Source organism: Fundulus heteroclitus, chromosome 2 (assembly GCF_011125445.2).
Source record: "Fundulus heteroclitus isolate FHET01 chromosome 2, MU-UCD_Fhet_4.1, whole genome shotgun sequence".
NCBI classification, from domain to species: domain Eukaryota; kingdom Metazoa; phylum Chordata; class Actinopteri; order Cyprinodontiformes; family Fundulidae; genus Fundulus; species Fundulus heteroclitus.
The window spans coordinates 20085543-20107267 of NC_046362.1; the positions used below are offsets into that span (position 1 = coordinate 20085543).

A 21725-nucleotide genomic window follows, 5' to 3' on the forward strand; every position below is an offset into this window, starting at 1 on the left:
GAAACCCAGCCACCCCGTCTCCCCTGGGGGATCCCAAGGCATTCCCAGGCCAGACGAAACAAAATCCCTGCAGCGAGTCCTGGGTTTTCCATGGGGATGTCATCCCAGGGAACATCTGGGAGGAGGTATCTGTTTGCCGCACTCCTCTTTTTGCATCTGCATTCACCACCACATCCTAACATCAATTTTTTTTTTTTAAATTATTTCATCAAACCTCTTTTGAGTCATATTTCCACAAATGGTCCGTCAGAGCACCGTGAACGCTAGCAAACCGATTTCCCCCAGCGGTCTTTAAACGCAGCACGTGTTCGAAAGGAGCAGCAGCGACACCTCGTGGCCGCTCGGGGGCGGGAGACGTGGCAACCTTTTTTTTCCCCCGTCATTACGTGTCTCCCGCTTCGTCCGCGTCAAAGCCCCGCTTACAGCTTCCTCACTCCCATCCCTTCCTTCCTTCTGCACAGGGACCAGCAGCAGCAGCAGCGGCGTTTGCCAAAGACAGCTCCCGGGGTGGCCGGCGGTCAGACATGGGGGACGTAACGCTGCCTCGCCGCCTGTTCCTCTGGTGCATGGCGCTCATCTACATGGTGGCCTTTGTCTCTCTCTACGTGCAGGTACCAGGTGAGTCTGAAACAGGCCAGCCCTCTTCCCCCTTATCTGCTCGGCGTTAGCTCCGTTAGCTGCTCACCCAGCCTTCCTGCGCTGCTGCGTTTACGTGCTGAAGGAAGCGCCGGGAAACTCCGGCTTTGCTGCGCACTGAGCTAACTTTCTGAGCTGCTTGGAGAAATACAGCGTGCTGGAGAATATTTTTGCACCAGTTCTATAGATATATAGATGTTTCTGTGTCTCTAAGAACATCTAAAGCTATTTTTTTTTTTTACTAAGAAAGTAGATGGAGCCACACAATGTCCTCCACGCCTCTAGGTCTACATGCATTTTCAGCTCAGCCGCTAACCCGCATCCCCTGTTTGCACATTATCTTTGCGCATTCCTCTCATTCTTTGTGACCCAGGTCTGTATGGGAACGATGGGCTGCTGCCTGCCCGCCGGCAGCTGCGCTACACCGGGAAGCCTCTGCTGGATCAGCTGCTGTCCTCTCCCACTCTCCTGTGGCTGGGGCCACAGCTGGGCCTGGACACGCAGACTGCCATGGAGCTGCTGTGTCTCACGGGGGCCGCCCTAAGCCTGGCGGCCACGCTGGTGGAGGCTCTCAGAGACGGCCTGGTCTTCTTCTGCCTCTGGGCCTTGTACCTGTCCATGTACCAAGTGGGTTTGTGATGGCCTTAACCACTACAACCCCCTCCCCTGCAATTTGGAAAAATGTTCTGTTTTTTTAAAATGTGCATTTATTGAAAACATTTTCCTGTTACAGGTAGGCCAGGTGTTCCTCTACTTCCAGTGGTAAGCGCTTTCGTCATTGTGCGAATAAGATTCTGAACGCAGACGTGTTCCTTCCCCGTTGAAGTTGCCTTATTTTTATATTTTTTTTATTATTTATGCTTGTAGATCAGCACCGATCAGTGTTGACGAAATTTAGCAGGAGGGCCAGAGTGTGGCCAGTGTTTTTTTTTTTTTTTCACAGGGGCACAGAACAAAATATTGGAGGGGGAAAAAAAACTTAACAGGTCAACATTTCATCGTTTAATATATTAAGCCAAAGAACCAATTATGGCTCTGGAACTGCAGGTTGCGGACCCCTGATCTTTTCTCAATACAGCGGGAGCTTAATGTGAAACAGTTTAATTTTTTTTTTATATTTTTTTAATTATTTCGTTAATTTATTATTGGGTAAAAACATAAACAAAAAAAAAAATACAACTGATCCAAATGACCAGTCAGTCATGTTATCTTTGTCAGCATTTATCATCCTAAGAAATTTAACATCATGTTTTTAGTACAGGGGCCAGGAACAGTTCTACAGGGGGCACAGGCCCCTGTTGGCCCCCATCTAGAACCGCCCCTGATTGAGAGCGTCTTTTAAAACATCCGTTTTCAAGCCTTACAAATAAAGACTTTGACTTTAATCGATCAAATTGGCGTTGTCCTTCTGGCAGTATGGGAGGTGAACCTCTGCCTGAGTCGAGGTTTTTTTCTGCTGCCTCTTCGATGCAAAAATATTTAAGGGGTACCAGAAGGAACACAAATGCATGCTCCCTTTTTTTTAAATTATTATTTAGATTTCTGTGTGTTAAAAATCCCCAAAAAACATACACTGAAGCTTGGGGTTCTAACGTGACAAACTGTGCAAAACCTGTAGGAGTATAAGTAGCTGCAGTTTTAATTTTCACACGCTTTCTACAATCAGCAGCTGGACGCTGCTTTGTCGTCGTTGTGATGTTTGGCTTTGTCGCTGTGCAACAGCATTGCAGATAACTGTTATGATGAGATCCTCTAAGTCCCATTCTTTTGTCTGCTGCCCCTCAGGGACAACTTGTTGCTGGAGACCGGGTTCCTCTGCATCCTCGTCGCCCCCCTGACGCTGTTCAGAGGACCTCGAGCGGTCAGGGAGCACGACGGCGTGACCTTCTGGCTCATTCGCTGGCTGCTCTTCAGGCTGATGTTTGCCTCTGGCGTGGTGAAGCTCACCTCGCGTTGCCCGACATGGTGGGGCCTCACAGGTACAGGAAGCACAGCCCCGGTGGCGCGAAGAGCCCTGAGACCCGTTCCTCTGACCGCTTTACGTTTTCCTCCGTCTGTGTTGAGCAGCGCTGACCTATCACTACGAAACGCAGTGCATCCCCACGCCGCTGGCCTGGTTCGCCCACCAGCTGCCAGTCTGGTGGCAGAAGCTCAGCGTTGTCGCCGCGTTCGTCATAGAGATTCCCGTGCCGTTGCTCTTCTTCAGTCCCGTGCGACGGCTGCGACTCGGTGCCTTTTATTTGCAGGTGAGAAGAAATCGCCCATTAGGATGGGAAGTAATCTAACTGAGCATCTTATTTCAGGTGTGCGATAGAATTTTGGAACCATGATCCTTGAATGCTCTCCAAGGACCCAGATCTTCTGATCATTAATCAGCGGTTCTTTAGGCTCCTTTTTTAACTTTTTCTCTTTTTTTTGTTGTTGCAGTTTTTGTCGTTGTCTGTGACCGCATGTTTGGCCATCATGTGCTTGGAAATTAGGCAAACTTAAGACAAGAAACTCCTTGTTTTAAAGCAGCAGTAGGTCGTTGTCTACTGGTGCTCCCTACAGGAGAACACAGCCACCAGACTATCGGGTCGAGGCCGAAAGTTGCAAGTGTTTGTTTTTTTTTTTCTTTTTTGGCCATAGACGTAGGGGGAGATGACAGGCCCCTCAGTCGTCTCATAATCACTTAGATTATCATCACATGGACTCAGTGCTGCTTTAAAGTAACATTTTTATTACCTTTTTTCTAGTTTTAGTTGAATGTTTTAATTATTTGTATTGTTACTGTTTTTATTTATTTCTTTTTTTCTTCCCTTCCCCAGAGGTCTCTCTTGTATAGGAGATTTGGTCTCATCTTGGATGAGACAACCTGTGTTTATAAAAAAAAAACAAAAAAAAATTAAAATAAGGTGGGATAACAGTAAAGAAATGTCAGGCCAGAACAATTGCTTGGCAGATAAAAAGTCGTCCTTCAATTAAAAGAATTGATGGAACGTATTAGAAATTGCAACAGTCAGAGATTATATGATTCCAGTTTTGTTTTTGTTTTTTGTAAATGTCTATGAAATTGGGTTTCTCAGAAGCTATATATAAAAAAAGATATATAAAAAGATATATAAAAAAAATCAACAAAAATAAAACAGAGCAACTTTGCTGTGATAAGTTCCACCTTCCCTGTGTCTGCAGTCAGCTGTGGTCAATTTGCTTCTTGTGTTACAAAAATGTTCCCAAAACGGGTACGAATTGAACTCCTTTAGCAGACATCTATTTTTCAATGCTGGAAAAACGGTTGGTGCTACACGACGAAGGCATAAAATAAGCCACTGAAGTCTGGCTCTCAGTTGAACTACAGCTTCTGCCCTTCCTTTTTTTTTTTTTTTGCAGTGATACAGAAAATATCTCACTTCTTCACACAGTAACACCAACTTCCACACCAAACAGTGTGTGATGGTTTGTTTACTACTAAGACAAAGATCAGATTGTTGGGTTTCTGGCTGGCTCAGACCGCTCCAGCTGAAAATCGGCCTGTTCCGATCACCCGCAGCTCTATTTGAAGCTAACCTTTGGTTTGTAAATCGGATTGTGTTGGTTCTTTGTGTAGGTGCTGCTTCAGGTGCTCATCATTCTGTCCGGCAACTACAACTTCTTCAACCTGCTGACGCTGACCCTCTGTCTGTCCCTTCTGGACGACCGGCACATCAACTTTTGGCTCCGCAGGGCAGACAAGTCCGCAGACGACAACAGCGGTACGATCCAGTAAATCCATTTGTGTGTGGGGGTTCCTGCTACTGCAGGAGTACGGTTAAGCTGCAGAACAGTTTTTATTTTCTACTTTGAGTAGATGTCGAGCATATGGAGAGAAATAATTTCCTGTAGGTGCATCTTTGTACGCATCTTCAAATTTTATAGCCAAGCTTTTTACACATTCTAGAAAATGATAATGCAAGGTTCCTATGCAGTCTGGAAAAGTCTGCTGTTCAAACACATGCAGGCTAGTAAATGAGTACTGAACAAGATGGATAAAATAGGATTTATGACATGACTTGCGGCGAACTTGCCAGACAAGGAATTGAAATTAACAGCCTTTTTAGATTAAATATTGGCTTAATTAGTTTAAAAACAAACAATATTCCAGAGATGTTGCCACACTTTTTCCAAGTCTGGAAAAAAAATACATGGAGTATGGAAACATTTTTGGTTTTCCACACTCTTTTAACATTTTTCTGTTTTTCCAAAAGTGTAACAATGGTTAATGAATATAGTAAATCTTACCATTAATTTATATCTAAACTGCATGGTTTCTGTTTGATTTGCTTCAACACAGCTTATTGTTTGCATTTTACCCATTTATAGTTTGGTTGTTGACTGAATTAATACACACTAGGGATGCACCAAGGATTAAATTCGGGCCGATATCTGATATTAATTACGCCTGTTTGGGCTGATAACTGATATTTCATGATATTATATACTTTTCCCTACCCCTTTTGATACCATGAAAAAAAACGACCCCACTCTTCTCTGCCTTAGTTAAATAACCCCTCGCTATCACTGTCACACGGTCAACCTCATCAACTCACAAAACTGGAAGCTAATAGCAGGATTGTTTTGTTTTTTATTATTTGTGGAACATACAGATGAGACTTAATTGCTATTCAAGCAGTTAAACAGGTCAATATTATGTATTGAAATTTTCTGAATGTTTTGCAAAATCTCCCCAGAAAATCTTGGCAAACCACAGCGCTGTTTTAAAGAACAGCAGCGCAGTCTTTTTGGATACTTTGGCACAAGGCATAAAGTCTTGAAATTTTGTCTCTCCTGTGATCAGAAAGTCTAAAAAAAAAATCTGAATTCTCACTTCAGTGGATTTTGTTTCTGTCTCCTTAGGCTCCAGGCCGTTGGCGTGGCTCAGCTACTTACTGGAGCTGGTGGTGTGGGCTCTCATGATCTTTGGAACAATCATCTGCTTCGATCTGCAGGTGAATTCGGCCAAGAACGGCATCTCCTCTCGCACAGGTTCGGTGACTCCACTTCGGTTCTCAACAAAGAAACGTCCGGGGAGGATTTGCTCTTCACTGCTTTGGTTTCTAACTTTTGCAGCATTCACGTACCACCAGTTTAATCAGTTTCTGAAGACCGTCACCATCCCCTGCATCTGGATCGGCGTCCTCTCGCTCACCTGGGAGATGGTCACCTCCATGTTCAGGTATCTAAAACGGCATTGCCAAACAATCCTTGGTTTGCAGATTATTTGGCCGGTCGGACACAACCGGAGTTGGTTGCACCTTTCTTGAAGTCACGAAAGGTGTACCTCTAGGCTCAGTCTTAGGACAGACACTGTTTAAAATGGACATTATTGATTTGTGTGCAAACTTATCCAATGTCTCTTATCATTTTTATGCTGATGATGCAATAATTTATCGCTGTTCTCATTCAATTGCACAAGCATTAGGATTTTGGTGTAAAATGCAGAAAAATCCCAGATGTTTATTTCATTATTTACTTTTTTTTATTGACTTTGCCTTCAGAGAACATACCCTTAATCAAAACTGCTCAAGGTAAAACTCTAGAGCTAGTTACCAATTACGAGAACCTGGGAATAAGTATTGATTCAGAGTTTTCTTTTAATATAAACATTTGATTTGTAAGCTTTGGGGTGAAGCCTGGGATCTATAACCACAGCAACTTGTGTTTTTCCCTTTTTAGAGCTTGGAAGATTCTGATAACTACTTCCTTTTTTTAAATCTAATTGATTATAGACATTTTGTGAATTTTTTGCTTCAATCAGTGGATTAAAAAATAAATCTCCGATTTTATCATACCAAATCCAATTAATCGATTTTTTTTTTTTTTTTTCCTCCTTTTTGTTTCATAAAAAGAAATTATTTTAAAACCTTGCTTTTATGTCAAGCATTTCGTCAGGGAGTTGACCTGAATTCAAAGTGCAACTAAAAACAAGCTGTGAAACATGCTTGTAAAACAAGATGGCAGCCGTGCCATTATAAACAATGAAAATATAACAAAACATTTGCTGCTAGTGGTATTACACATTGAGCTAAGAACAGGCTTCACTGCACTTGTGAACTTCAAACTAAGTAAAAAAAAAAAAGTAGTAAATAAGTAAATGAAGTACCTCGTATTATGGTAAAAAAAAAAGTTTCTACTTAACAATATTTTGACAATATATTTGCCTAAACATATATTCAGCATCACATGCTGTTCTCTTCATGTAAACCCAATGAGTGTATTGGCAAAATAAAATCCAGATTTTCCAAAAATGAAATCTTAAAGAATTGTAAATTCGCATTAATCGATTTATCGCCCAGTCCTATTTACAAGTCTCTTATTGGTTTGGTTCCAACGTATTTATGTCCTTTTCTAAGGAGAGCTCAAAGCCATTTTGCCCTACGCTCAAGACATTTTGTCCTCCTCTGTTCCACGGGTTCAAACTAAGCAAAGAAAGATTTCAGTTTCTCTGCTCCTTTTTCTTGTTTTCACTGAAAGTTTCCCATTCCATGATCTTAAGAAACCGACAACGGAAATCCTTTGAACAGTGTCCTTGCTTTTACTGTAATTAAATCTCCTGCTTTTTAAATGCTCCACATTTTGTGTTTTTAATGTTGTTTTCTCTAATTTTATTTTTTGCCAACAACGGCGTGTCCCGCTGCCTTTCTTGGCCAGGTCACCCCTGTGAAAGAGGTCTTGATCTCAGTGGGGTTTTATCTGCTTAAATGAAGGTTAAATAAAAGTGTTCCCTGTTTCAGATGCACATTATTTAAGCTGTTAATCTCCCTTTTTTAATGTGAATTCACACGCAGGTGTGCGTGCGTCTCTGGCTTCCTGCAGAGACTCTGGGTGATGGTCCAGTGGTCGGTGTTCGCTGCTGCAGCCGTATCCATGTTTGCAATCAGTCTGGTGGGTGTTGGGGGGGGAAATCAGAGAGCTGCATGATCCAATTTTTCATAAAATGACCAGCAGCACCTCATCGCAGTTTTCTCCTCCTTTTTTTTTTTTTTTGTTTAGGTGCCGTTTAGCTACGTAGAGATCGACTCTCACGCCAGGCTGTGGCCGGGGGTGCGGCAGGCGCACGGCCTGGTGGATCGCTACCAGCTGGTCAACTCCTACGGCCTGTTCAGAAGGATGACCGGGGTCGGCGGGAGGCCGGAGGTGGTCATTGAAGGGAGCAACGATGGGGACACGTGGACGGTGAGACGACGGCTCTGTTCGCTCCCTCCTGGTTGTTCACACCACGCTGCATGATTCTGTTTTTTGCCCTCCGCAGGAGATCGAGTTCACGTACAAGCCGGGGAACGTAAGCGCGTCTCCTCCTGTGGTGACGCCACATCAGCCGCGGTTGGACTGGCAGATGTGGTTTGCAGCTCTGGGCCCTCAAACCCAGAGCCCGTGGTTTACCAGTCTGATGTACCGACTCCTGCAAGGCAAAAAGGACGGTGAGGAACTTGAGTTTTTATTACAAATTAAGCCAGAAACTTTTATTTTTTTATTTTATTTTTATTTAAACCCGGATCAGATCCTGAGCTTCTGTCTCGTCCTGTAGTTTTTATCCTCTAAAGCAGGGGTGTCAAACTCATTTTGGTTTAGGGGCCGCCTACAGCTTAATCTGGTCTCAAGAGGGCCACACCAGTAAACTCATTGCAAGATTAAATAGAACTAATAAAAGTGGACTTGTTTATTTTTTTTATTTTTTTTTATTTTTTATTCATTTATTTTTTTTATATTAAAGGAATTTCCATTTTACACAATATATTATGAATAACCTCAGGGTTTTTAAGAAAAGTGTGTGCAATTTCAACAATACTTTTACTCATTTAAACATTTACTTGTGCGTTATGCATAAGAACTGATCACAGTGATTGTACAATGTTGAAAAACATTTATTCACATTTTTTGGAACTTCAAAACACTGTCCTACATGACAAAATACATCAAACAGATACAAATTAAGAAATTATTTAAAATCAATTTTCCACATCTGAAGCTCAGTGCTACCATCTGCTGATTAAAACACAGCGCCCATCGTGGACAATATAGGAACTGCAGATTTTCAATTAAACAAAGTACATGTTTTTTTTCAATAATTGTTTTATCATTCTCTTCCTTTTATCTCCTCTTTCTTTCACCTTTTCTTCTTTTCTTCTTGTTCTTCCTTTCCTCTCATACTTTCCCGTTGTAGTGTCCATATCATTTGAGATATTCCCCGCATGAATCATAATAAAACTATTCACATTCATAAATCAAGCGGAGCACTATGGCAAAAGCTGTACTGCTCCACTTGTGAAAGTCAAATCTGATGAGCTCTTTTTGGCATTAAGACAACAATTCTTATTGCCAGACAGGAAACTGGAAAAAAAATTAAAAATCATTGTTGAATAATAATAATGCATTTAGCCACTGGACTGGACTAAATTGTTCAGCGGGACGGGACCGGGCCGTATGTTTGACACCCCTGCTCTAAAGAAATCCACAAATCACATCAAGCTACTGAAAGCTGAAAACCACGTTTGAATCAGATTTTTTAATTTAATTATTTAACAAGGTCAAGAAACAAATGGTTCCCTTAAAGTTTGCGTTGTGCTCCTGCAGTGATTGAGCTGATCCAGACGGACGTCTCAAAGTATCCATTTCACCAGGAGCCGCCCGCCTACCTCCGAGCTCACCGCTACAGATACTGGTTCACTGAACCGAAGGCCGACGGGTCAGTGCTCGCCGTTTCTGTGACTCCCCTCCGCCAGCGCCGAAACTTTACAGCCACGTTTTGTGCCAGATGCAGTTTCTTACAAGAAGCAATTGAACCCCTTGAACTCCGTCACTTTACGGCAAACTGAAATCCAGTGCAGTTTTGGGCTAGTTTGTGTTGGCCTGTCTCATTAAAATACTCTGAAGTTTGTGGTTGTGACAAAATGGGCAAAAATTCAAGCGGTATGAATACTTTTGTGATGCATTTTATTTCAGTTCTTGCCTTTAAGCAGTTGCGGAAACCTAAAAATGTCCTTTGCCTCAGATATGCATACCTGCCGCGTCTGAATTGGCAGCGTTGAAAACTTTAAATTGTAATTGAAGATTCTCATACAAAAAAAGCAGTTTATTGTAAATGGTTTGTATGCCAACTTTTTATTGTCCAGAAGATTAGAAAATTAGAAATGCAATCTTTGTCTGTCGTGTATAAAGTAGCTTAACGAAGGTTGATCCGTGCTTTTCTTGTGTGGATCCCTGCAGCTCTTACCCAGAGCGTTGGTGGAGGAGGGTCTATGATGAGGAGTTCTATCCCAGAGTGCACCTGGGTAACGCCTTCCTGGACGGCATGCTCAGTCAGTTCGGTCTAAAGGTAAATCTGTCCTTTCATTACAACAGAGTTGGTGCTAATAAAATGACAAAACAGTTTATTTCCACCACTGCTGTTCTCAGTCATTTTGTTTGTGGTGGAACTTGGTGATGAGATCTGTTATGTATCCTTATGCATTATGCAGTTTAATTTTTCTGCTTTAACTACAAACGCGTTTTAGACTTGGAGACTTAGACAACTTTGTCATTTTGAATGCACAGAGTGCGTACAAAACTAAATTTCTTTGCATAAAGCTTGTAAATCGCAGTAAAATTAAATTACAGTATAAGGTGCAGCATTGATTTTAAAAGTGAACAATTGAAATGTAGACAATGTAGGAGGTCCTTCTTGACCTTCTTTGGTAAGGCTATCATTGTCTGCAGAAACATTTAAACTTGAGGACACTTTTTGTGACTACGCCACTCATTAAAATTAACCTTTTGCCCTGCATGTTTAAAAAAAACAATAAAGGTCACCATCAGACGAGAATAAACACACTGGTTCCTTTCTTGCAGAAAGTTTCCAAACCTTTTGTTCAGCTACTGTAACGCTTGCAGGTCACAGAAAAAAATGGACCCCAGGAAACGGTTGTGAGGTCTTTCAGGAGGATAGTGGTTAAAAATATTTGAAATGGCTCACAGACATTAAAATCCTTTTTTAGAAAATCTTTGAGGTGAGCAGAAGAGGAGACCCGAGACGATCTAGAAAAATCATGTTAAAAGGGATCATCAAAGATCCTTCTCTCTGTATTCTCAGGCAAATGTGCCTGTCACAATGTTTTCTGGCTCATTGATGCTAGATTAATGCCATCTTGGATTTCAACATGCTCATTCTTTTCCATCTCCATTTTTATGTTTTTTACAGTTCTGAGAAAAGATACGTGTGATATTTATCTTTTAAAATGCATTGAATTTAAGGACAAGTGATTTCAGTCACTAAGCAGTCTTGATCTAAGTGAAGTTCTGTCTGAGGAGTTCTGCTTTTATCACCACGGCAAGAACTACCGACCCCCGTAATTCAGGGAAGCATGTACAGCGTTCCTGCCAAGTCGGCGCAAATATGGAAATGGATTTTAGTGTTTTTCCGTGTCTTGACAAGAGTATTTCCAGACTATTCCTTATCCTACTCTCCAAAATGTGTTCTTTCTTTTCGTTTGTCCTTTTGACTCGCGATTCTTCCTGCTTCCCTTTCATTGTACACTGTTTCCTTTCTTCCTTTATTTCAGTCCTTCCTGTTTTTTCTGGCTTCTTTCTTTCCTTATGTCCTACCTCCATTGTGTCCTACCTTGTATCATATCTTCATTCCTTGTGTCCTACTTTCATTTCCTCCTTCCTTGCATCATGTCTTGTGTCCTTCCTTGTACCCATCAGTTTTTCTCAGATTTCATATTTATAGCCCGTCTGCTTTGTAAACACGAGCCATAAATTCGGAGTGTATGGAAACAAAACTAAATGATTCATAATGTGAGGGCAGAGATGATACGAAGAAACCCTCAAAAAGCCAATTTTTTAAAGGAATTTGTCTCAAAACATTCAGCTTTGCCTGCAAACGTGGCTAGAAATCCAGCTTCGGGGGGAAAAAAAATGTTTGGAGAATTAAAACCTTCTGGTTACGTTATCCACTTCCTGTTAGTTCATCATGGGGAAAGTGTATATTCCCCATGCTGTTAAGTAGGTAAAATGTTAGCTTTTGAAGGAACTAGAAACATTATTTTTCAGAATTTGTTCAATTTTACTTACTGGAACTTGCCTAGTAACAAGCGTCTAGTTATTTTGGATCTATTTATTTCCATTTAAAACAAGCTTCTTACTCTTCAGGTGTAAATATTCAAGGTTTCAAGGTGCTGTTTAGTTAAAAAATAAACAAATTTCACAAATAAAAGGCATATCTTTATGGGTCATAATCTGTCTCCTCTCTGTTCTGCAGGACAAATCGGCCCCACGTCGGGTTTCCAACACCGCTGTTGCCCAGGCGGTGAGGTGGCTGCGCTCTCAGGTCAGAGGCGTTCCTGCCCACACGCTGATCTGGACTCTCATTGCCTGCAGCGCCACCTTCTGTCTGCTTCAAGGTTTGCGCAGCAAGAGCAAGCCTCCCGAACAGACCGCAGTCGCCCGTAAGATGGCTGAGAAGGCGAGCGATCACTCTGAAGGAGTGGCTGAAGACTTGTCAGATCCTCCAGAGGAGAAACACAAGCAGGAGGAGGAGGAGGAGGAAGATGAAAGGAACACTGAAGAAGAGGAGGAGGAGGAAGAGGCGGTCAGTGAGAACGATGAGGATGGAGAGGAGGAGATGAAGAAAGATGAGATTCTTGATGAAAGTTTTTGAAGAAGTTTCAGACTCTAATCACCGCCTGCCTTAAAAAAAAAAAAAAAAAAAAAAAGCCAAAGGACATTTCTGCTTCCTCATCAGCCACCATGTCTTCTGCCTACACTTTACTTCGTCTGTAGATCCACTAATGTTGGGAGAGAAAACATTCCTGGTTGAGGAAACCAGAACATGGGATTCAAAGTGTTGAGCTCAGGTTTGTTTATCAAGGGAGTAAATGTATATCACTGATGACTTCTGTGTGTTTCTGCGCTTCCAGCTCACTCTGTACTGAGCTATATCTAGCACTTTTCGTTTTTGTTCTGTAAATATTTAGGTATTATTAGAGAGAGAGGGAAAAAAAAGCACAGGAGTCATTGTGGAAGTTTTATATGGATTTTTTTAATTGTGAAAATACAATAAAACAAAAAAAGGTTTGTACATGCGTCGGTCTATAACTGCAATCATTGTGTGAGATTTGAAGAGTTTCCTTTTGACGCGTCCTGCGGGGGTTTAAGAGTCCCTTGAAGCAAGCGGCGATAATCTTGCGTGTCCAAAAAGCACTAAGTCCAGCTTAAGTGTTGATAAAACATTGAGTCACTCATATTTACACTTGGTAATCATATTGCAGACGTCCGCGGTTCACCACTGCAGCACTCCCGGGCAGTATTTGTCGATCAGAGACTGGTAGTAAGGCCTCAGCTCGTCCACGTTGGGCAGCTCGGTGGTCTTTGTGTACAGGTCGAACTTGCTGCAGCGACACAAGAGTTGAGGGTTAGATACCCGGTGCTGTTTTCTGTGTGTGTTTGTGTGTGTGTGTGTTGCAGTGGAGCTAATGGAGGAAGATACCAACTTGAACTCTTTGACCCAGGGCAGCATCTGCAGGTCTTTGTCGTTGCACAGGTGGGTGTAGTCTCCGTGAGAGTGCCAGGGGTAGAAGGAATGGAAGCGGATCATGTACAGCCCCTGCGGAGAAACGGAAAGGCGCATCTTACAACGGCAAGACATAACAAATCGAGCTCTGAACTGATGCAAGCCCTGATCTGGCCCGCTAAAATGTGAGGGAAAAGGTGCATTTAAACCGCTTCATGGAAAGATTTACGCACCTCCTCGGGGATGGGGCACTTGTTGAACTTCATGACCCTGTAGAGATATTCTGAAGGAATAAAACGCGATGTAAATACAAATGCAAGACTTGCATGGTGAGGTGGGGACTTGTTTTTGGCTATAGCTGCTATTTGGGCATAAAAAGCACAGATGCGTGGCCCTTATCTAAGTATCTATATCCTGGAGTCCAAGCTGTTCTTTGCGATATTTATCCTGCATTTAATGGTGGTTGCAGTATAACGTGCAGCCTTAATTCACCATCCATTCACTTTTACTGGGCTAAATATGATCATTTTGCTTACCGTCATGACCCCAGGACATCAGCACGTTGTCGAGACCACAGTTGGGTTCATAGATCCCATATTCAGTCCTAAAAAAAAATATGAATAGGAAAGAAAATGCTGATTCTTTTAACATTTAATCCCCTTCTCTCATTCTTAGAGCTAATTTTGTGTTTCTAGGGGGGTAAGTCTCAGGGGGCTTCTGTGGTGTAGACCACCCAGATGACAGTCACTCCTTAAAGTTAAACATAGTTGCACTGAAAAATAACATTGAAAATGTGACATGACTCTTTGCATCAAACACAGTAACACTTCATAAAGCAGTGAGCCTCAGAGCTGAGAAATACTTACTTGTATCTCGGGTTTTTCTCATCTGGGTTGTCCTGGAAGGTGCTGTCTCTGAACACTATGGAGGTTTGGAACTTGCAACCCACAGGGAACGTGTCTCCCACTACAGCCCACTGTGAAACACACATTCACACTGCTAAAAGCCACAAAACGTGTAACTCATTCTTAACGTTTACTAAACAAATCGGAACCTTTCCATTGCGGCTCCCCAAAGCATGATGCTGCCAACACCGTGTTTTATGATGACGTTGAGTCGAGGGTGCAGTGCAGTGTTTTCCTCCGTGTTTTTTTTTGGGGGGGGGGGGGGGTTTGCCATCCTACCCGATCACATGCTAGCACGTTTGCTGTATCTCCTATTTGACATGTGGCAAAATCCGATTTATTTCTGCCAAACTTTGATAAAGGCCAGATTATGACATGCACGTCTAGTAGTTGTCTTGCTGACAGATTCTTCCATCTAGACTGTGAATCTCAGCAGTAATGTCTCTCCTTCCTGGCCGGTCTTGGTTTCATTTAAGGGTGTTGGACTGAAAAGAGCTTTGGGAGATGTTCACAGATTGGAGTAACGGGATAAGGGTGTCAAAATAAAAGGGGTCAACTATTTTTGTCAGATTCTCATTTGTGAAAAACCGTGAAAGCTGTTCATCATTTTTCTTCCACTATATATGATTATAACACAGTTTTATGAAAAATCTTAATAAATATGTTGAAGTTTGGGGTTGCAATTTCACAAAAAACGGAAAACATTTACGATGTATCTTGTTATAAATTCAAATAAAATGCCATTTTTCTATACAGAGTACTCAAGAAGGAGGTTTTAGTAAATTATAATACGTTCATCTTGAAAACGAGAGCAAAGTCCATAGAGTGCGTGTATCGTACCTGCGGCTCATCCCACAAGGCCAAGATCTTCCCAACATCATGGATCAGCCCCACTAGCTGGAACCAGTCTGGGGTGACACACGGTCATTTTTAGAAGTTATTTACAGGTCTCCAGGATGTCATTATTCTCCATCAGTGTCTCGCCAGAGGCTACCTTTGTCTGGGTGTTCTTTGCGGATGCCCTCGGCGGTCTGGAAGGCGTGGAAGGAGTTGGGAAAGTCGACGTCAGGATCCGACTCGTCCACCAGCTGGTCCAGAGACATGATGGCGTCCATCATTCCCATCTGAAGGTGGTTGCAGGGGGTCCATTCGGTGTGCTGCAGAGAGAGAGGGGGGGGGGGCGTCAGAGCACGCTTAAACTGCTTAAAGCTATTTTTTTTTTGCACGTTTGGCTTTTCAGGAACATAGAAATCAGATTTGTTCTATTTTTGGAAACAATACAGAGAAATACCTTTGTAACGTGAATGTATCGAATGGACTTTTGACAAAGCAGAAAAGGATAAATGACATGGAAAATACGATCCATGAATAAAATGTTAAATGAGGTTTAATACAGGATACAGGAACAGCATTCACTGGTTCTACAGCTTGGTCTTAATTTCCAGATATTAGATCAGATGCATTAAATAGCGTGGTAGGGATTTAGTCACAATAAGCAAATACGACAACACAGAGTGACTAAGAGAAGGTTTGCAATCTCCAGGAAGCACTAATGAAAAAAAATCAAGAGTGCCAAATAGAAAATATGATCCTTTTATTCCACACCTGCAAGCTGAATAACTTAGTGCTTGGTCCTGATTTTCTCACCTTTCGTTGTACGAAGTCCACCGTCTGGTTGGTGTGCATCACGCTGTACGTTTTAAAGACTCTGTTGAAGAGACTTCCATCCTAGAAAGCAAGGAGACAACCCCTCAGCATATTTTACAGCACCAATGCACCATCAACTATTGCGATAACAGGGATCGAAGGAAAAGAAAAGGGAAGTTCCTGTTTGGCAGATTAAGCTATTTTGTAGAGAAATGCAATGTTATCGTTTTTAGTTCGTAAACTGAAACAACTTCAATAGCAAAACACCTCAGTTTTGTTAAAGCTCTTAAATTGCTAGTTTATATGACAAATAAGATATGTTGCTGGTCAAAACAAAGTATAGAAATATTGTTTTTATATTTACCAAGAAGCCCAATTAAAAGAAACGTTTTGATTTTCTTTTTTAAAGTAAATCCATGTTCTTGTCAGCTTTAATCACATGTTGCAGATTTTAAAGCAAGAAAACTCTTGAATTTATAAAACATGAAGAAGTTATGATCAGCCTTTCTATTGTTCTAACCATATCTGTAATTTAAATACTTTCTCTCCATTAACTACCACACAGTGCCACAGCCTATTTTTGGAAACAATACAGAAAAAGACCTTTGGAACATGAATGTGTTGAATGGACTTTCGCTTTTTGACAAAGCAGAAAAGGATCAAGCATGGCTCTCATGGCTGAGTAGAATGCTTTTCTTTCCCTTTTTTTTTTGGCCTCTGGATTATGACACAATCTGAACCTTGGATTAAAGGAAGGGAACGATCCAAAGCTGAGGGATGAAGACAGAACAATAGGTAGATCGTTTTTTATTTATTATTTATTTATTTTTTATGCAGATGAACAAGTCAAAAATGCCGGTGATCATTTACTGCTGTGGTGAATTATAGGGGCAACTGAGTTCACTGCATAGGGCTTTTAAATCCCAAGACAGGGTGCTCGTTTGTTAGATTTCACAGCTAATTCTTCTCAGACGACAGTCCTTATGAACTCATGTTGAGTCATGCATTCACGGCTGGGTTTGATGGTCTGTTTGAAACGGCATCACGCTTCTGTAATCACTTGCTGTCTCTCATAGATTTTTACATATTTCAAAACTATAGACCTGAGAATAAACTTAACCAACATCAGCTCAGAGTCTGAACACAACAGAAAATGAAAAGTTGTGAAAATATGATACCCTTTATTGTTTCCTTGTAAAAAAAAGTTCTAAATATAATATTCAGCCTCTCAAGCAAATACATATTGAGTTGAAATGTTTATGAGAAAAATATATTTTTTTTATATCCTGAATAACTGATGAACATTTTTTATTTTGTTCTTCAGAAAAGTAAAAATATCAAACATGATGTTTAAGAAAATGAAACACTTCTAGATTAATTTATAGACCTTGCAATCTGCAAGCTGTTAATTGGCTGACAGTTCAACCCATAATTAAAAATGATAATTATTTTTCTTCTTTTTTAAAACTATTCCTGAAACCATTTCTTAATTGAGGGCAGATCATTTAAATTCATCTGAATTTCACGTTACTTCACGCTGGATATTTATGAAATAAAATAGAAAAGATGATCAAAGAATAGAGATTTCCTTTATTGTTCCACAATAGGGGAAATTCAGGCAGGGAAACACAGCTAAACTCTTCTTGTCTCAACTTCCATTCAACATCTATTGCAAATCTTAAGTTTTGTTACATTTTAAAAGTTGTTTGTTGATTAATTGTAGAAGGCTATAAACAAGTTTTTTAATATAAAAATCCATATGGTGTATTCTTATTTTTGCAATATTTTCTTTATCCTAAATTAAGAACCAGATTTATTCTTTGATATATTTTTCATACTGCTACATAGAAATACAACTTAGATTGTTTGGATCTGAGCCAAAATCTGTATTACAGCAACACTAACTGCAGCTAAGTAATTTACTTGCAATATACAGCTAATGGCAGAAATATCAAATCAGAAAAAAAAGATGTGATCTCCCTTTCATGGATGCAGCGTTAAATAAACCCACCACAAAGTTTCTGTAATCTTCTTTCTCCTTGGAGTCTTCCAAGTTTGGCCGATATGCCAGGGATGGATCTGGTCCCTGCATTTGAAACAACAAAATAGACGCTTTCAAATAACTTTTTAACCCGTGAATACTTCAGGAGGGACGTGTAAATACATTAAAAAAAATAACACTCACAATGTTGACCACCCTCATGGCTCACGGATGAACGGTAATCTCAGCAGATGTGTTGGGTTGTGTTGGTTTCTCTGGAGATGGCAACCTACACTTGCTCATTTATATCCTCCTGCTTCCGACCTATAATGACCTATGATTTTTTTTTTTTTCTTCAAACGCACATGAAGTGTCCACCCCTGTCCAGTCACAATTTAACCAAGCCTTACCTAACGGGGTACCCTGCGTGCTGAACGTTGGCCTTGTTTGTGCGTTCAACTCGGCGTCCATCGCAGGAAGAGTTTTTCAGGAATCAGCAGAGTACGTGTTTGGACAAATGCGGAATGAATCAGCAATTCTTCGGATGCACATACTCTTTTGTTGTGATGGTGGTTGACAGAACATACACACGTTTAACAATAAAATACTGTTTCACTTAAATTAGTTGGTTTATCTTGATTCTGTTTGTAAGAATCAACCCTGTCTGCAATATAATGATGAAAAGAAAAAAGGACTTAAATAACAGAAAGACCCACTTTAATTTCTGCGTATTGATCCAAATACGCACATAGAGGCCAGTGACGACATTTCTCCGTATGAGATGTCCGAGTTATCTCGCTGCGCGGTTTTAAAAGCAATAGGAGGACAGATAAAGTGGACCAAAGAGTTCAAACAGGTGCAAGTCAATGTCCCTCAGTGTTTGCATTTAGTTGTCTGCTCCTAACAGTCAAGGCCCCCAAAACATCCTGTTTGGCTCCAGTCCATGTTGATCACCAAGGGTCTCCATCAGACGCTTTTAAGCAAATGCTTGAACGAGTGTGAGGAACTTTGTGCTGATAGACTGATGTGGATGTGGATCTATAGAGCCAGAACCGCTGCTTCTCTGCTCTTCTTTTAGGGGTCCGATCAGATATGCAAACAGCGTCGGCAAATATTTGAAGTTTGGTATCGTTTTGTGTGTCGCCTGCTCCTGATTGGGGGAAAAAAAAAAAAAAGTTCTGTTTTCAGGGTCAATGTGGACTGGAGCCTGTCCTTGGGGACAGCGAGGTTCACTCAGGACAGGTCACCGGTCCAACACGCAGAGGGAAGAACTCATGCGTGCACGCACGCACACCGGCCTGTCAATCCACAGATCGTGTTTCTGTAAACCAGTAATTCATACATCACAATCATACACTATTTACCAGTTATCATGGAAACTGAATGTTGTTTCTGGACATTAGGATCTATCAAACACCAAACAGATGGTGACAAGGAAATATATGACCAGGAGAGCTTCCTAAAATCAAAGATTTTCTGTTTTTTGAAAATGTGGGTGTGTTAAAGGTTTGAACAAATAAACTCTGTCAGGGCTGATTGGATTCTTCATAAAACCACTGACAAAGTATTGCTTATTGCTCATTAACTCTGACCAACATCCCTGGCCTTGCTGAAGAAAAGCACCCCCACAGCATGATGCTTCCATCACCATGTTTTATGGTGGAGGGGTGTTGTGAATAGCATTCTTTATAAACTGTATTTTCCACGTAGGCCATTATTTTCTGCCTTTGCTGCATCGCTTGTGCCAAACTACAGAGGCAAATCTTTTAGACTTGCTTTAAAGTATATATATATATATATATATATATATATATATATATATATATATATATATATATATATATATATATATATATATAACATTCTTTCAGAAACAACCAGACATGTGGAATACCTATGTAATGGTGCCGTTGAACTGTAAATCTCTGCAGCTCCTCCAAAGTTACCATGGGCTTCATGGCTGCTTTGCTGATTAAATTTCATCCAGATCGACTCATCACTTTATATTTTTTTATATTTTTATTATTCAGCCATAGTCTCTTTATCTTTGAATGATCGATTGAAAGGTGTTCTGTGAGACGCTGGAGCTTGCTTTAACTGTATCCACTTTAACCCTGACCCGGTATGTTCCGGTTTACAGCGTGCCGTCTGGTTAGCAATATTCATCTGTGAAGGCAGTTTTTCAGTCCCTGAGAAGGTTTCTAATGCAAACTGGGTCAAATCATTCATCTTATATGGCGTCTACAGAATATGCTTCTCTTCCTAATTTTAATACAAGGAATTATAACAAACCACAAGGCCTAACAATCCATCAGCATCCTGTTGGTTTGATGAGAACATATCGCACTTTTATAATGAGCACTTTGTCTGATCTTATTCTTGATAATGACGTTAACACTGTTCTTGTTATATATTATAATGATGTGGCATCTTTGTTGTGCTCTACAGCAGAGTCCAGTGTGAGTGTTTTGTTTGTTTTTTTGCCTGTATATATGTATTTTTGACATGACAATGGCAACTCAATTTCCCCCTTAGGGATTAATATAGTAAACCTTAACCGATATTAGAGGTATGTATTACACAGTTCTGCAAAAACTGAGCAAAGATGGCTCAAAAAAAGAGAGAAGATTTAGTCCAGTAGTTTATTTACATAGAAGGAAAAATCAAACCTTTAAAATAAAAGTCAAAGTGTTTTCATGCCGTGTTACAGTTTAGTAAAGTGCTTCCTAAAAACCAAAGTGACTGAACTCCTATGAAGAAACAGAAAGGGAGGGAAAAAAAACTCAGTAGTCAGCAGTAACGTTCAGGTTAATTCTAAAAACTCTATGGCACCTAGAAAATATTGCATTTACTAAAAAGAAAAAAAAATCCCACTCTGTTGCACTTTTATACATCCACTGTTCCCTTTTCTCTGTTAAGAAGTGTGCAGACCTCATGGATCAGCGTCAGCTTTCATATTGGCTGGTTGAGTTTGGATGGGGGGGGGGGGGGTTAGTTTGTTGTCCTTGGTTGTCTGTAGCTCTGTGCCTTAAAGCTGCTTGTTTGCACATAGGGATTAATGTGCTTTTTGGAGATTAGCACTGAACTCAGTTAGGTTCAGACAGCAGAAACAACACTGATGCTGAAAGCCGACCTTAGGTAGGCAGCTAAGTTTGAGACATGCTGCAGTCAATATGTTTGTTTTACTGTTTGTGCAAAAACTCTCAGAATTCAAGCTTCACTCCAGTGATCGGTCATCGTCAACATAGCTGTTATTTGTCATTTCGAATTGATTGAAATGTATGTTCATGGTGTTGTCTCTGCTGCAGAGATAGTTAATGATTGTGAAAACCTGATCAAGTCTGTGGAGTCATTATTTGTCAAAGTTCAACTACAAGGTCAGTGTCACTGTAACTCGACCGTTTTAAAAAAAAAAAAAAGAGCAGTAAAACTAAATCTATGAACCCATAAAAAATGTTCAGAATGAACAATTCACTCATTTCTTTGTGGAATCTGTTGGACACAGTTAATTTGAGTCGTTACTAGTGACTTGGATAGTATCTGTAATTGGAACAATGCTTTGCCATTCAAACATTTTGCCACAATAAGAGATAATTCCTTAACACATTGTGGACATTTTTTTTTCCTCTTGAACCTCCAAACAATCAGCGTTCTTTTTGTTTGGAGGAAAGTCGGTCCCTGCCAGACCGTTGATGCAACCCATGTTTAAAGGGAAATCTGCTCTGGCTTTGTCTCTGGGGGTTAAAACTGTGTCCATCTACTGTGGGATAAACCACGCAAGCAGCTAAATGTTCTCCAGCTGAACATTGGTCTGCATTTTTAAACAACTTTTGAAGAGTTATAGCTGTTTTTATTTCTTTTTATATTTGTATTGTTCACTGTAAAACTCTTACTGTTGTGTTTTTAGGTAGACCATTTTAACATCTATCCAGGGACAAGAGATGAAAAATAGCCTTTTGGCTAATTCTGGTGCATTTGCAGGAATGCTAATTTATGTACAATGTCCCTGTCATAAATAAAAAATAAAAATATAAAAAAATAAATTGGCAGG

General features: G+C 40.6%; 2 protein-coding genes across 2 annotated transcripts; one reads left to right on the plus strand and one right to left on the minus strand.

The window, feature by feature from the left end:
• Positions 1–429: 429 nt before the first annotated feature.
• Positions 430–12523, plus strand: lmf2a (lipase maturation factor 2a). The gene is made up of 14 exons (XM_021322166.2): positions 430–618; positions 1010–1263; positions 1370–1398; positions 2422–2615; positions 2704–2882; positions 4223–4367; positions 5509–5637; positions 5722–5827; positions 7440–7536; positions 7645–7827; positions 7904–8072; positions 9226–9337; positions 9859–9967; positions 11891–12523. Exons 1-14 carry the CDS (start codon positions 525–527, stop codon positions 12287–12289), a joined length of 2199 nt encoding a protein of 732 aa, XP_021177841.2. The 5' UTR covers positions 430–524; the 3' UTR covers positions 12290–12523.
• A 127-nt stretch (positions 12524–12650) lies between these two features.
• Positions 12651–17986, minus strand: miox (myo-inositol oxygenase). Its single transcript, XM_012873720.3, has 10 exons — positions 17879–17986; positions 17705–17779; positions 15694–15774; positions 15041–15203; positions 14887–14954; positions 14008–14117; positions 13678–13745; positions 13375–13424; positions 13122–13234; positions 12651–13019 (listed from the first exon to the last, which is right to left on the minus strand). The coding sequence occupies exons 1-10, from the start codon at positions 17894–17896 to the stop codon at positions 12911–12913; spliced, it is 855 nt and encodes a 284-aa protein (XP_012729174.2). The 5' UTR covers positions 17897–17986; the 3' UTR covers positions 12651–12910.
• Positions 17987–21725: the final 3739 nt, after the last annotated feature.